A 16847-nucleotide genomic window follows, 5' to 3' on the forward strand; every position below is an offset into this window, starting at 1 on the left:
CCAAAACCACAGACCAGTTAACAAGCTACTGAAACTACAACACAACTTCACAGGTAGGAATAAATGTGAGGAAGAATACTTATCTTTTTTGGCTGTGGAAAAGCAAAATTCTCTCATGTTGTGACATATTCTCCAATTATTTATTCCCTGTGGAGATAAGAAACTAGACTAGAAAAAAATCTCCTGAACTATGGGAAAAAATTCTCCAAGGAAAGGTTGATCCCTCCATTTGACTTCTACATCCCATCTCCTCTCACCTATCAAGGACATCCCTCCAGGGATTCTCTCATCAGCCTTCCCTCTCTACTAGATTACTCCCAACAGAATACAAACATTCTCTTAGCTCTTTCACCTTAAAAAGAAAAGAAAAAAAAAGTCCTCTCCTGACCTCATTTTCCTCTCCAATTATCACATTCATTTCTCTCCTTCTCTTTACAATTCCTCAAAAGAACTGTCTGTACTCAGTGTCTCCAGTATACCTCCTCTAATTTTCTTTTGAATCCACTACAATCAGGCTTTCATCCTAAAAAAAGGGGTTAACGTTACTAATAAAACTGTAAAGGTCAAAGGACCTCTAGCAAGCTATATGTGGTCATCAGCTGAGTCCTAACCTTACTTGATCCATCAACATCATTTGACACAGGTGATCTCTCTCTCTCCTCTGAAACATTCTTTCCTTGGCATCCAAGACAACACATCCTCCTGAGTCTCCTCCCACACCTTCCCGTTTGGTAATCTTACTTAATGTCATGATTTTAAATACCATATATATGCTAAAGAATCTCAAAGCTTCAGTGCTGGTATCTCCCCTAAATTCTAGGCCAGTATTTACAACTGTTTCCATAACATCCCCACTTGAAAGCCTATCAGACATCTCAAACTCCATATGTCCAAAACGAGCTCCTGTTCCCCCACAGACCTGCTCATTTATTTCAGTCAATAGCCATTTTATAGGTTAGGCCAAAAGCCTCCACATCAACCTTGGCTCCTGTCACTCAAACCTCATGAATCCATCAGCAAAACCTCCCAGCTCTACCTTCAAAATACATACACAGGGACTTCCCTGGTGGTGCAATGGGTAAGAATCCACCTGCCAATGCAGGGGACACGGTTCGATCCCTGGTCCAGGAAGATCGCACATGCCACAGAGCAACTAAGCCCCTGCACCACTACTGAGCCTGCGCTCTAGAGCCCGCGAACCACAACTACTGAGCCCACACGCAACAACTACTGAAGCCCGCGTGCCTAGAGCCCATGCTCTGCAACGAGAAGCCACCACAATGAGAAGCCAGTGCACCACAATGAAGAGTAGCCCCCTCCCGCCACAACTAGAGAAAAGCCTGCGCACAGTAATGAACACCTAGCGCAGCCAAAAAAAAAAAAGAAAGAAAGAAATACATATACACTGCTACCAGTCCAGACCACCACCATCTTTTGCCTAGAATCTTAGAAAAACCTAACAACTTTCCTCTAATCTCCCAGTTCCTTTTCCAAGCCTCAATCCAGGCTGGGTTTTACTCCTAACCTAAAATCCTTAACTTCCCAATTAAGATCCACCAGACTACTGCATAAAGAACAGCAGCTTCACATGAACCAGGGTTGAACTGAGCATGTCATTGGGGACTGGGATACATAATCTTTAAAGGTTTTTCCACTCCAAAAAATTCTGAGTGACCTGTTAATTCTGCATGGTATAATACACAAAAGTTGGCTACACTAGTCTCTGTACTTTTCTGTGTTAAGATTTTTTTTTGCTAGACATTAATTTAAACAAAAACTCAGGGTGTACCTTAGTCCCCTGCTACAGTATTAATGGTCTGAGTTCTCCCCAGGATACCTCCTCGTAACTCATTCCCCTACTATCCCTTAAATCACAAGTGTCATATTCCTTAACAGAATTCACTACATGTGGATAAAAGTGGGAGACTATTACCTAATGCTTATTATTAGCCCATCTTGTCCCTGATATGACAAAGACTATAATTACAGTTGTGGTATATCATCTGTACAACCCTAACACCTGTAGTCAGAAAAGAAAGCAGCCGAGAAATGCACAGAATACTTAAAACACAATACTTCGGAAAAATAAAAGAAACTGATTTGCCACACACTGAAGAGTAACTTTAATTTATAGCTTTCAAAAAGTAAAACCACTCAGCTATGACAAATTAACCTCCCTTAAAAGAATTCTCCCTGCATTATATACTCAATGCCTATGACTTTTTAATGACACTCTTTTTGTTTCAAATATGGAACTAAATACATTTAACAAGCCTAAAATACAGGTGAATATTCTTTTCCAAATAGAGGAAAACATACTACTTTATACTGATATCATCTATGCTAAATCTAACCTTCTGATAGGAAATAGCTAAGTCTGAAAGCCTAGTTCAGTGATAATTTCAATGGCAAAGAAAAACCTACTATTGGTTTTTTTTCTATTGCTTTGATTAGATTGTTACTCTTCACACTAATGGAAGGAAGAATAGGGCACAGATTGAAATCAAGCAAAAATATTTCAGTTGCAGTTCCTTTAGGTTTATCTCTTAATTTACATTTAGCTAGTAACATCACTAAAATTGTTAAAATACAGACAATTCAGTTATCCATTAATTCAGCCTGCTAAAAATAGCACTGAGCCTTAAGAGGTGGTTATATGCCCACACATACATGTATTTATGCATCAGAGTACACAATGCCTCCACTGCAAAGACTGTAGAATGATGCTGGAGCTTGTTAGAATATTTGACCTTATTTTCTCATACAGCAGCCTAGAAAGTAACAAAATATAAGCAAATAAGATGAACTATCACTAGAAACATTAGCCTATGCACAACTTACCTAAAGTCTTTGTGTTTGCTAGGAGAGCTTCTTCGTAAGACAGTGTATAATAAAGCACCAAAAGCTGTGCTGTGATACTGAAACGCTGATTAAGGCGGATGTTGTCACCCTGGAGGTAATATTATAAATACTTTAAAATACTGTTAAATTTCATGAGTGCTTTTTGATAGCAAAAGCATTCAAAATAGATTATTCACTGTTGCTGCTCCCAAGCTCGAACAAGTTGGGAGAAATGTTGCTGTGTTCGCATTAAACTCAAAGAGACAACTTGAAGTCTAAGTTAAATTTGAGATGGCTTGGGAGATGAAAAGCAACATGCTTAACAGTTTTTAAGATAGGAAGGGGCTTCCCTGGTGGCGTGGTAGTTAAGAATCCACCTGCCAATGCAGGGGACATGGGTTCGATCTCTGGTCCGGGACGATCCCACATTCCGCGGAGCAACTAAGCCTGTGCACCACAACTACTGAGCCCACGTGTCACAACTACTGAGCCCGCACGCCCTAGAGCCCGTGCTCAGCAACAAGAGAAGCCACCGCAATGAGAAGCCCATGCACCGCAACGAAGAGTAGCCCCCACTCACTGCAACTAGAGAAAGCCCATGCGCAGCAATGAAGACCCAATGCAGCCAAAAATAAATAATTTTTTTTTAAAGTTACTGTTTTTTTTAAAAAAAGAAGATAGGAAAAAAAAGGCAACAGCAGACCCATCAGGCTGCTTCTCAAAAAGCTTTTCAGGAGTCTCAAGTATTATCTGAAACTACCATGAAGAAAATAATTCCTAAAAATGATATTGTACAGTTAAGTATATTTGGAGAAAAAAGATTTTCTTCAAGTTTTCCATTAATAATCTAGATAGATCTTAGATCCCCAGGAAACTAAACAAAGCTGGTTGAATGTGTTGAAATGTCATGTAGTCCGTTGGTAAACACACAACTTCCACAGCACTCCTCAAGCTTTAAAATTGAGCTCTTGGGACTTCCCTGGAGGTCCAGTTGTTAAGACTCCATACTCCCAATGCAAGGAGCACAGCGCGGCCAAAAAGGAAAAAAAAAAAAAACGGAAAATGGAGCTCTTGAAAGAATTCCTCAAAAAGTGCCTATTCAACAAACTACTTGGAACTAATACCATTCTTTTAATATTTATAAGTGATCTAAAAAAACTGAATACCATCTTAAATTCAGAACCACCTAGTTGTTCTCCTCTAATAATCAGGGGAAAAACATGGTGTTAGTCCGAAGAATAAAAGAAAAGTAAGCTAATAAATGTAGAAAAGCCACTATTTTACCCCAATGACTCCTTGGAAAATATTAAGTATCTCCTGTTCTGTGACTGGCTGATTTGTGGCTTCTGGATTAGATTTAGATGCAGGAGTAAGTATAGAATTTATGTACACGTCAATCAGAGGAAGTAGTTGAGGATGGAGTGGAGTGGAGGTTTCACAGAGCTGTCTATAAATCCAGTCCTAAAAAAGAAGGTTACAGGCACCAAATCAATTATGGCAATAAGAAAAAGCAAGCAAAATTTTAAAAACACATATAATTTTACATGATTTATGAATCAGTGAAACTCACTATTTAGCTTTTAGCAGTTATTAAATACATTATCCAGTTTCACAGTTGTCTTTGATTTAAAAATAGGAAATACTTTTATACCAGAAAGTTGAGAATACCGTGAAGTGGAAGATAAATCTAAAATGATGAGTTTGGGCTTCCCTGGTGGCACAGTGGTTGAGAGTCTGCCTGCCAATACAGGGGACACGGGTTCGTGCCCCGGTCGGGGAAGATCCCACGTGCCGCGGAGCGGCTGGGCCCATGAGCCATGACCGCTGAGCCTGTGCGTCCGGAGCCTGTGCTCCGCAACGGGAGAGGCTACAACAGTGAGAGGCCCGCGTACCACAAAAAATAAATAAATAAAATAAAATGATGAGTTTGGAATTTGGGTTTTTAATCTATTAGTTTTCAAGTAGTGGGGAAAACACTGTTAAGTCCCTTCTATATCAGTATTTAGAGCACCATATGTGTTGCTGTAGAAGACCCCACAACAGAAAGAAATTTAGGGAGAGGAACAGTTCTTCACAACAAACCCTCAGACAGATTAAGAAAGTGACTTTGACAACCACTTATGGGAGATTAACTTTCTACACAAATAAAGGCCGAGAAGAAATGTTGGATGTGCATTTGGACTCTTAATTCTTAATATACTGTTAAAAATATAAAGAAGCAGAAGATACAATCAAGATGGAAAATAACTTCACTAAATCATAACAAGGATAATTAAATGTGATATATCAATGTATATACTGTTCATGGTTCTTTATAAATAAAATTGCCTCTTAGAAATGGTCCAGGGGCTTCCCTGGTGGCGCAGTAGTTGAGAGTCCTCCTGCCGATGCAGGGGACACGGGTTCGTGCCCCTATCCTGGAGGATCCCACATGCCGCGGAGCGGCTGGGCCCATGAGCCACGGCCGCTGAGCCTGCATGTCCGGAGCCTGTGCTCCGCAACAGGAGAGGCCACAACAGTGAGGTGAGAGGCCCGCATACCGCAAAAAAAAAAAAAAAAAAAAAGAAAAGAAAAGAAATGGTCCAAACAGATTTCTTTTACCTCCTGGGGTTCAGCCTTTTCTTTAGAGGACCTTTTAACTGTTTGGTATAGCCAACTACATAACAAATTGAAAATATATCAAAAATATGTTCAAGTCAGATGTTAGATGTCCTTATGACAAATGTACAAATACTGGTCATGGCTAGCCAGCAACTTTCTCAGTTTGGTGAACAAAACCAAGTACAGAAAATGGCAATTTTTACTAAGGTTTAATGACATAGCTAAACGATATTACTGAAAATTTAAAAGGTACTAGTGTACATTTTGTAAATAACCGAACAGTTATACTGTTTTAAAAATCTGAAATTGAGAGCTTCCCTGGTGGCGCAGTGGCTGAGAATCCACCTGCCGATGCAGGAGACACGGGTTCGTGCCCCGGACCAGGAAGGTCCCACATGCCAAGGAGCGGCTGGGCCCGTGAGCCATGGCCGCTGAGCCTGCGCCTCTGGAGCCTGTGCTCCGCAACGGGAGAGGCCACAACAATGAGAGGCCCGCGTACTAAAAAAAATAAATTTAAAAAAAAATAAAAATCTGAAATCGAGAGCCTAATTACTATAACTATATAAATGACTAGTAACTAGACACACTTCACACACGAAACCCACAGTAAAGGTCTACAAACTGAAATGGAACTGGGAAGAAAGCATTAAACTTAGGTTGTAGCTTGAAATATAAATGTAAGGTCATACTTTTATTGATACTTTGTGCTTTGTAAAGGAACGACTCCTCAGAAGCTGGTAAATACAATGAATAGGCAAAAATCCAGTAATGTTGGCACTCAGGTTGCTGGTGACAGGGACACGAACTGCATGAGCTGTGACAACCTATAAGGGAAAAATAGTATTAATACATATGACAGAACCAAATATAAAATTATTCTGAAAGAGGGAGGATTAGCCAGGTAGACTGTCAAAACTTAATACAAATGTGGTCCTCAGGAAGGAATGATAAAAACCAATTATTACGTGATTTAATTACTTTTGAGTGATGAGGTAGCATCATACATTTAGGTATTTGTAAAGTTCTCTACATTTTAAATTTTGCTTTTAAACACAGATATGTTGATGGGGGTTATAGTAAGATTAAAAAATATATAAAATTTGGAATCATAAAATCTGGGCTCAATGATTTTAGCTAAGTCATTTTATCTTCTGAGTCTATTTTCACATCTACAAAACAAGACAATATTGTCTTACTTGCTTCAAAAGGTTTTTGCGAGAGGGAAATAAATTTCTTTGGAAAAATATATGTGACTTAGAAAGTATCACATAAATATAAACAGGAATTTTTATTGTTATTCTCATTGTGTCATGCATAGACCACTAATTGTCTTTCAGAGACCCTCCCCAAAGGTGTCTTCCAGTTAGTTCAAACAAAACACATGAAAAATAACTTATGCGTCTGCTACATCCTATGTGTGACTGTTATGTGGGAGTGTATGTGCATTGAGGGGAGAAGGCAGAGTTTGGTACAGGAATGAGAATGTTTTTTGGCTGCACCGCACAGCTTGCATGATCTTAGTTCCCTGACCAGGGATTGAACCCACGCCCTTGGCAGTGAAAAGGCAGAGACCTAACCACTGGACTGCCAGGGAATTCCCGAGAATATTAATCAACCTAAAAGAAGCAACAATTACAGATCTATGAGTATTTTCAAATATTTCATTTTTTAAGATATACGTATTTTTGTATTCTGAGATTCAAATTGATAAATGAACCTGGGAACTAATTTTACCTATTTTTTTAAAATTAATTAAATTATTTATTTATTTTTGGCTGTGTTGGGTCTTCGTTGTGGTGCTCGGGCTTCTCACTGCAGTGGCTTCTCTTATTGCAGAGCAGGGGCTCTAGGCACGTGGGCTTCAGTTGTTGTGGCTTGCAGGCTCCAGAGAGCAGGCTCAGAAGCTGTGGTGCATGGGCTTAGTTGCTCTGCAGCACGTGGGATCTTCCTGCACCAGGGATCGAACCCGTGTCCCCTGCATTGGCAGGCAGATTCTTAACCACCACGCCACCAAGGAAGTCCCAGGAATTAATTTTAAATTTTAGCATAGTCTCTGTCAAAGACAAAAACTCTTAATTCAAAAAGATACACGCACCCCAATGTTCATGGCAACACTATTTACAACAGCCAAGACGTGGAAGTGACCTAAGTGTCCAGCAACAGATGAATGGTGTGTGTGTGTGTGTGGTAGAATATTACTCAGCCATAAAAAAAGAATGAAATAATGCCATTTTTATCAACATGGAATGACCTAGAGATTATCATACTAAGTGAAGTAAGTTAGAGAAAGAAAAATATTGTATGATATCACTTATATGTGGAATCTGAAAAACAGTACAAATGAACTTATTTACAAAATAGAAACAGACTCATAGACATAGAAAACAAACTAATGATTACCAAAGGGGAAGGATGGGGAGGGATAAATTGAGAGTATAGGATTAACAGATGTACAGTATCATATATAAAACAGATAAACAATAAGGATTTACTGTATAGCACAGAAAACTATATTCAATATATTGTAATGAACTAAAATGGAAAAGAATTAAAAAAATAGATATATACACATATATATGTATAACCATATCACTTTGCTGTATATCTAAAACTAACACAATATTGTAAATCACCTATAATTCAATTTTTAAAGAAGAAAAAAAAAAGAATAGTCTCCATCACTGGAAAAATAAAATATCATTAGGATTACCCATGGACAAAAGTGCTCAAACGAAATAAGAACAGGTAAATACTAAAATAAGGAATTTAGACCCTAGCTTAGCATCTAGTTAGACATGCACCTCACAGCTGAAAAGGTTTAAATAGGATTCTATGTTATTTTTCTCCTGACGATACCAGTTGATTACCCTATGTGAGATCCCTACCATCAATATCTAAGACTATATTCTAAAGTATCTATTCAAAGTCTCTAAAATATGTAAACTTATTTATTACATGCTTTTGTGTGTAGTAAATAGCTTCAAAAGTAAATTTTAAATAGGATTATTCTTTACAGAAGTTTCTAAGATTAAATAAATCATCACTGGAAACTAAAAAGGAATAAAAAAACTATATAATGCTCCTAAACTGAAACATACAAGTTTTTCCCCAAAGAATGTTGTAAAAGAAAGTTAAAGAAGTACCTGCTCAGTAAAAATTTCCTGTGTGAAGATAGTCTTCATCCTGCTCAAGGAGCTTGGCTTAATTACAATCTAAAACAACCAAAAGAATTTCAACAGCATGTGAAAATAAAATATATAAAGCACAATTTTCTCTGGTAAATTTATTATCTAAATTGACTGTGATATACAAAATTAATGTTCAAATACTCTATTTCAGAAGCAGCTTCTCAAACCCAACATTAATGTGTGGTTTTCCTCAGAAACTGAACCAACATATAAAAGTACTTAGTAAATATACCATTATTGGCATTTCAAGTCAGTGGGAAGAAGTGGATTATTCAATAAATGGAGGTAGGATAGCTATCTTTCTGGATAATACCTATAAAGATGTGCACATGACATCATACCCAAAATCAACTCCAAATGTATTAAAAATTTAAATTTAAAACATGAGGCCGCAGAAACACTAGAAGAAAATATAGGTGACCATTTCTATAAACCTAAGGAAAGAAAAACATTTCTAAGCAGAAAAACAAAGTAAGAACCACAAAAGAAATATTTAATATATTACACACATAGAAAATAATAATTTTCACATGGCAAAAAAGACTGGGAAAAATCAACTGTGACACATTATATTGTACTTCTCCACTTTTAAAGACAATAAGGATTATAAGATGCACCACAGAGTTAACAGTAGCTTTTCAAGAAAAAAAGAGGTGAAACACTACCACATTAACATTACACATCAACTGTAAAATGAATCCCAGTTTCAATATTGGGTAAAATATGTCTTGAAATCAATGACATATTGGGTTGGCCAAAAAGTTCCTTTGGGTTTTTCCATAAGATGTTATGGAAAAACCCAAAGGAACTTTTTGGCCAACCCAATATGCTATATAAGGCATAACAGCATATCATTTACATATAAAGAGCCCTTCTGAATCAGTAAAAGGAAAAATAAATCAATAAAAAATCCCTAAAAAAAAAAAAAAAAAAAATCCCTATAGAAAAACTGGGATGTCAATAAGCCTTTCACAAAAGAAATAAACCAGCTAAAACACACAGATTTTTAAAAACTACCTGGAAAAAACCTCTATATAAACTGTAACTATAAAAAAATAATAATAACCATAGTTTCACTAGTAATCAAAGAAATGCAAAATAAGTAAGACGATTTTTCACCATATTTGCAAAGATTAAAAAGAATGGTAATGCCCAGTGATGGTGAGAGTTTAGGAAAATAGGCACTCTCATTCACTAATGAGAACAGTTAACCTGGTATAATCTCTCTGGAAGATAATATGGCAATACACATTAAACAGCTAACATCACCATACTTTTACTTAGTACTGCTTTCTAGAACTTCATCCTAATAATCCAAAAAGTGTTCGAAGATATGCATGTATGAGTGCCTGTGTGTATATTTACATACAGAAGGATATTCATCTAAGCATTATTCAGAAACTGGAACATCTACATGGCAAGTAAGAAAAGATCCATTAAGAATATCATGATCGGTCCATATGATGAACTACAATGCAGCCATTAAAAATTATATTGTATTAGAATATTTATGGATATGAGGAAGTGCTTATCATATATTGATAAGTTCATTAAAATTACAAAATATGTATGTCAATTTAAAGAAAGAACAGATACCAGACTATTAACAGTAGCTGATATCTCTGAACATGGAATTATATCTTTCCCTTCTTTATTGTGTTTTCTAAGCTTTCTACATAGAACATCTATTATCCTTGTGAATAGTGTTTTCATAATGTATTTTTTTCTAAGAGCTCTTAATAATTTCAAACAATTAAACAACTAAAATTACTTCAAAATGAAAACAATCTATTTACTTAACATTACAAGAAAATGTCCAGCTTAGAAACACCATCTTTAGAAAGAAGATAAAAGAAAATTACCTTCATCCCCAAAGTAGAACAGACCAAGTCAATGATAGCACTAAGTTGGTTGCTATGAAAGTACATAGCAACCAATAGTAACATCTCCCCAAAAGAAGCAGAGACGCCTGAAGTACTGTTGAAACAGAAAAGAAAATATGAATTTCCAAAGAAAGGGATAAGAAAAGCTTCCTCAGCTAACGGAAGCAAAAAGTCGCCTTACCTCTCAAAATAAGCTTCTTCTTTTATCATCCAACTTAGCCACACTACCATTAGCTGCTCCTGTTCAGGCGTACTGTATAAAACATATCAGAAGTCACTGGTTTAAGTCAGATATACTAGCAGAAGAATAAAAAATCATTCTGGAATTATTTTTGGTAGAAACTATTTTTTCCTCAAAATAATGGTTTGTTGAATTGGCCATTAATTGTCATTGAGATATGAAGCAGTTCTACAGAAGAAGAACGAGAACCTTTACTTTTCTCTATGAATATGAATAGTCAAACCCTCTCAAAGTCTCAGTTACTGCATTTGAAGGTTGGAGAGAGTAAACGTCCTCACATTCCTCGGAAAAACAAAGGTACTTTGGGATTAAAATGTTAGGATAACTGTACATACTAACAGCTGATACTTATTTCATATAGAAAAAAATCTAGTGTTAAAACTTAATCATCAAAAAGTCACAAACTGAGTACAAGGACAGTAATAACTCAGACCATCTTTTACCTGGAAAGTGAAATTTAGTTTATAGAAGCATTTTGAGCAGAACTCAAAATTACAGAGAAAAAAGTGATCACTATTCAAAAAGTAAAAAGAAACAGCCAGGGGCTCATCAGATATGAAAAATGGTTATAAAAACACACCAACAAGAATGACTTGTTTAAAGGGAATAATTTTGATTTGTAAAAGCAATTTTCATTGATCTCCTTCTACTTCATTAGAGTGTAAACAGGTAAAACAAAAATCAACTACAAAGCCTGCTACCCAAAGCTAAGAAAATTAAAAAGGTCAATCTCAACCACACCTAAATCATTCCACTAATAAAAGACAGTGTTACGTAGTAGAAAGATTACAGCCTTTAGAGCCTGCCAGATCTGAGTGGGAATCCCATCTCTGCTAATCACTGTTAGTGTGACCCTGAACAAGAAATTTAAATAATCTTTTTGAACTTTAGCTCTCCTATGTATAATATAAAGATAAAAATACCCACCTTACACAAGTAATGAGGATTAGAGACAATGCTTAGAAATTACTTCAGTTTTTATATATAAATATAAAACTGAATCACTTTGCTATACACCAGAAACTAACACAACATTGTAAATCAACTATACTTTAATAAAATAAATTTTTTAAAAAAAGAAAGAAATTACTTCAGGTAAAGAGAAAAGAAAGTACTTCACTTCATGTACTTAACTTCATACCTTCCTGAAACACACAATTCAAACTACATTAAAGGGATTTTCTTAAAAAGGCATAAATGCATAGGATGATGATGAGGGACAAGAACACAAAATATTGGAAGCCAGAAACAATACGGATGAGTGATAACTGACTTAGGCGACCCGAGAAAGCAGAATACTAAACTGACAGGTGGGAAAACCACTCTACCACTTATACCACAGAATCCCCAAAGGCCTCAGACACTGACAACTCCAGGCAGTTCTGGGAGTGAGAATGAAGACAGAGGTTAAATATAGACAGTCTATATGAACAGTAGACCTCCAAATCACCTCCATTCTACACACCTAGATGAATACCCATCCCCCAGTAGAGAGGAGACTAGAGATCTATTCTCTGGATATGGTAAAAGAGGGTGTCTCTGAACTGAGGGACAATCAGGGATATCTAGAGCACCTTTCTGAAAGTAGAAGAATTATGTGAATGATTATACTGCAGTCTGAGACCTCCCAGCCCTTAACCCTCACTTTATTTATAGGCCTCCACTCCCCAAGCAAGACAACAGTCTTCTCTAAGACTCTGAAAAGCCCAAGAGTTTCCCATCTACACATTCAGAAGTTCTAACCTGCTTTTTAGTTTCCCACTCTGAGTGGCCTCTCCCGTTGCGGAGCACAGGCTCCGGACGCGCAGGCCCAGCGGCCATGGCTCACGGGCCCAGCTGCTCCGCGGCACGTGGGATCTTCCCGGACCGGGGCACGAACCCGCGTCCCCTGCATCGGCAGGCGGACTCCCAACCACTGCGCCACCAGGGAAGCCCTAGTTTCCCACTCTTAAATATGAACAGACAATCAAGAATTACCAAACCTCTGAAATAATTTCAGGAAGTCCAATATCCAAATAAGAGGAGGTTTCAAACAGAGAAAACCCATGTGGTGGAAGTTCAAGAAAATTTCCTAGAACTGAACACTGTGAGTTCCCAGGTTAAAAGGGCTAACTAAATACCTAGGATGAGGGCATTCCCTGGAGGTCCAGTGGTTAGGACTCAGAGCTCTCACTGCCAGGGACCCGGACTCGACCCCTGGTTGAGGAACTAAGATCCCACAAGCCATGTGACGTGGCCAAAAAAAAAACCCCTAAGATGAAAGACCAAACAGACCCATACAAAAGCATATCATCCAGAAATTTCAAACCCCTAGGGACAAAAGGCATCTCCTCCTACATGACTCCATATTTAAAAAGAACAGCCACAAAAAGGACCAGGAATCAGAATGTCATCAGATTTCTCAACAGTAACACTGGAAGTTAGAAGACAATAGAGCAGGACTTCCAAAATTCTCAAAGGGAATTATTTCCAACTTAGAATTCTATACCCCATCAAACTATCAATCAAGTGTCAAAGCAGAATAAAGACATTTTCAGAAATACCCAGTATTAAAATAATTTACCTCTCACATACCCATTCTAAAGAAGCAAAATGAGGGAGCAAATGAAAAAAAGATGGAGGGACTTCCCTGGTAATCTGGTAGTTAAGACTGCACGCTCCCCATGCAGGCGGCCCAGTTCGATCCCTGGTCAGGGAACTAGATCACATGCTGCAACTAAAAGATCTCACATGCCACAACTAAAGATCCCACGTGCTGCAACTAAAGATCCCGCATGCCACAAGGAAGATCCCGAGTGCCTCAACTAAGACCCGGCACAGCCAAATAACTAACTAAATAAAGAAAGAAAAGAAAAAAGTAAAAAGATGGAGACATAAGATGCAGGAAACAGAAGACCCAACGAAGGAGAGCTGAAGCAAGTCCCCAAAATAATAGTGAAGAGCAATTCCCGGATGAGAACTGTGTACCAGGTGCAGAGGTAACCAGTTCAGATGGGAGGTCAAAGTGTTCCAGGAGAGATTTCCTCAAGAAAATGAAACTGGCAGAATATCTAATGAATCTGAACATCTTGAGAGGAGGTTTAGATTGGCAGAGAGTTTTGAGATTGCATTAACGTAAGCACATAAAATACAGAGCAAATGAAAAACAAAGAACAAAAACACAGGATAATTATTAATGGAGAAAAAAGTTTTGCAAAAGAGAAGTAATCATCTACTGCTTGGTTGAGCTCCCAATAGTGTAACATAAACAACTATGTATTGGTCAAAGCAAAATAATAATAACTCTACTGGGAGAATGGGAAGATAGAAAGGATGTGTAAATATGTTGAGGACAGAGAGAAAAGAGAGAACTAATTCCTTATTCTCACAGTGGGAAGTCAACAAATACTCCTAAAACGAAAAATCAGGATGTAGCGAATACAAACATGTTAATAAAGATGTGGTAGTAAAAACCAAAAGAATCAGCTGAAAGAACTGAAAGAAGCTGCCTCTAGGGGAGGGGAAACAGGGAGAGGGGGGAATAAGGACTACTATTTGCCTCAAATCTTGAAGAACTATTTCGACTCCTTTAAACAATGTGTACATGAAACTTTGATAAAGACAAATAAAATCACTGGCATACAGGAGATGCTACTGATATCCTTTGATTAAATGATAATACCAATGTCCCTATCTTAGACCATTTTGCAGTAAGCTCCTAATTAATTTTATACATGTGTTTTAATAAATTAACAAAAGCAGACCTTGAGAAAATAGGACAATTATGTAGTTGGGTACCTGACAAGTGTAGAAAAGGCCAGGAGCATACAAAAGGAAAGTGAAACGAAGCGAACTCCAGCTGGTGTGGCAGGAGGACGGCTTGTCATCAACTGCAGTAACTGCTCAGCTTCTTCCTCAGTTGGTCTAAAAAAGGAATACATTATTAGGTGTTACTTTTTTCAGTTGAGAGAAGGAAGAAGAAGGGACTTCTCAACAGTTTAACCTTTCAGATACAAATCTTGAGCTTTATAATGTACCTCACTATTTAAAAAACCTTTAATATCTTAAGATGTCAAAAGCAAAACTGTTGAATTCACAACCAGTGTTTTTCCTCAGACACAAATACAGGTAGTCCTCACTTTGCACAGTCGTGTGGGACCATGAAAATAATGATGCAAGCTGAAACTGCATCAAGATCTTAATAATCAATGGGGAAAATTACACCTGTTCCACAACTTTAAAAATTTTTGTCAGGACATTAAAAACTCTTGTTGGTTACAACGCATAGGGAAATTTTTTTAAATAGTAAAACTAATATTTATATAACATTCTATAATTGGATATATTAGAAACATTGGGAATTAAGGTGTTTTCTTTGTAAAAGATTTATCAAGAGTGGTTTGAACAGCCCTTGCCACCTTCTCATTGTATAACTTATAATATGGAGTGAGCATCTTCTCTAAGCCTTGATGAATTATCATACCCCCTTCTAAGTTTGGATCAGCTTCCAACATTTTATCCTTTGTACTTCCAGTCATGAAATATCTGAGAGTTGCTTTAATGTGAAGATTTTTGCCAGCATCAGTCTTCTGGGTCTTCATCCTTTTGGTCACAATGACTTTCCTCAAGTTCGCCTTCACTAAGTTCACCTGCCTATGTATCTAGGATCTCTCAAATGGCAGCACTGTCAACATTTTCACAGTCAGCTCTTTCTTCTATTTACGTTTGGCTCAAATGTCACTTCCAGTGTTAACTACTTTGTTTCTCTGCTACACTTTCATTTTTATTGGCCAATTCCCTCTTTCAATTATGCATTTCTGCAAAATATCCCATGGGTTTATTCACTGAGAGACAAGGAGATGATACTACTACTCACTTTGCTGTCTGTTCATGAACTGAGTAATAGTTGTACATTGACTAGTTACTGAAAGATTTTAAACGAAATGATGTGATTGTTCACTGCTCACGATGTGCCTCTTTTATGTACACAGTGATCTGTGGCTTAAAAAGCTCTCAGCAAAGTTTGTACTTTATACAATAATTTGGTTAATGTATCATGGTAACTGATACATTCGTTGTTGAGAGAGCAGTGTTACTTAACTAAAGTGTGGTAACTGAAACTCATGTTAACAGAGACATGCAAAGTGAGGACTATATGTATAACAGTTGAGGACAGTATTCAAAAGGATGCAGTCCAGTGACTAAGAAATCTCGTGCTTAATGATCACATTATATCAATTTTAAACAATCTATGATCTCAGTTGTAAAAGGAAACACAGAACACATTTACTTCAACTAGCTGCATGGGCTAGGTAAAGGATAACTCACAGATCACTCATGATAGTCATGTCAAGCTGCGGTACAGTCATAGGTTTCTTAAACTGCTCTCGCTCCTCCCATATTTACATAATTCTATTTACAATCAGACCAAAATAGATGGATACATCCCAGCTAGGAATGTTTGCCTTAGGTCTTCATTCTTGATATAGGCAAGCTCACTACCTAAGCCCAATAGAAAACCCAAATCCTCTGAATAAAAGGCCTGTGGCTCACTTTCTTGGGATTAGAAGCAAGAAAGTAAAATGACAAAAAGGTAAAATATCAAATTATTGAATACTTGAGTCCAGCGATCCCCATCAAAGCACAGTACAGACGTAAGAGTGCACTGGCTTTCACAACATGCTCTTCTTTCAGCCCCGAATACACAGACACATTGGGCTCCATCTCCACATCAGCTTCTTCCACAATGCGGGTACTTCTTACTGTGGGAAGAATGCCCATCAACTCCAGAAGAAGCTGCCTTCTCATTTGCCAAAGGACAGAACTACTGGTCTCTCTTTTTCTCTGTAAGGGAAAAATATGGGCCACAAAAGGAAGAAAGCATGGAGCACTTACTAAGTCAGAAGGAAGTTCAAACAAAGCTCTCCACTTAAACACTTGAAACTGATCCATTTGAGGAGGCTGAGGCTATCGTAACTGCAGAATCTCATTTTAATCCATCGAGCAAATTCAGTGGATTTGACAAATACTCTACTCACCCTAATTTGGACTGGCTGTACAGGAAATACTAAATTAATAACAATTTGAGATGTAAAATATCATGTAAATGATGCT

General features: G+C 37.4%; 1 protein-coding gene across 6 annotated transcripts in view; it reads right to left on the minus strand.

Annotated features, from left to right (window-relative positions):
- INTS2 (integrator complex subunit 2) overlaps nucleotides 1–16847 on the minus strand; it is a 49571-nt gene that overhangs the window by 21174 nt on the left and 11550 nt on the right. For all 6 annotated transcript variants that reach the window (XM_067020895.1, XM_067020896.1, XM_059047691.2 and 3 more), the window contains exons 8-15: nucleotides 16351–16577; nucleotides 14532–14657; nucleotides 10695–10766; nucleotides 10493–10607; nucleotides 8586–8654; nucleotides 6132–6266; nucleotides 4126–4302; nucleotides 2842–2950 (exon numbers count right to left, since the gene is read on the minus strand). In XM_067020895.1, coding sequence (XP_066876996.1) covers nucleotides 2842–2950; nucleotides 4126–4302; nucleotides 6132–6266; nucleotides 8586–8654; nucleotides 10493–10607; nucleotides 10695–10766; nucleotides 14532–14657; nucleotides 16351–16577 — 1030 coding nt within the window. The remainder of the gene's footprint in view (nucleotides 1–2841; nucleotides 2951–4125; nucleotides 4303–6131; nucleotides 6267–8585; nucleotides 8655–10492; nucleotides 10608–10694; nucleotides 10767–14531; nucleotides 14658–16350; nucleotides 16578–16847) is intronic.

The sequence above is a fragment of the Kogia breviceps genome, chromosome 19, assembly GCF_026419965.1.
Source record: "Kogia breviceps isolate mKogBre1 chromosome 19, mKogBre1 haplotype 1, whole genome shotgun sequence".
In the NCBI taxonomy this organism is placed as follows: domain Eukaryota; kingdom Metazoa; phylum Chordata; class Mammalia; order Artiodactyla; family Physeteridae; genus Kogia; species Kogia breviceps.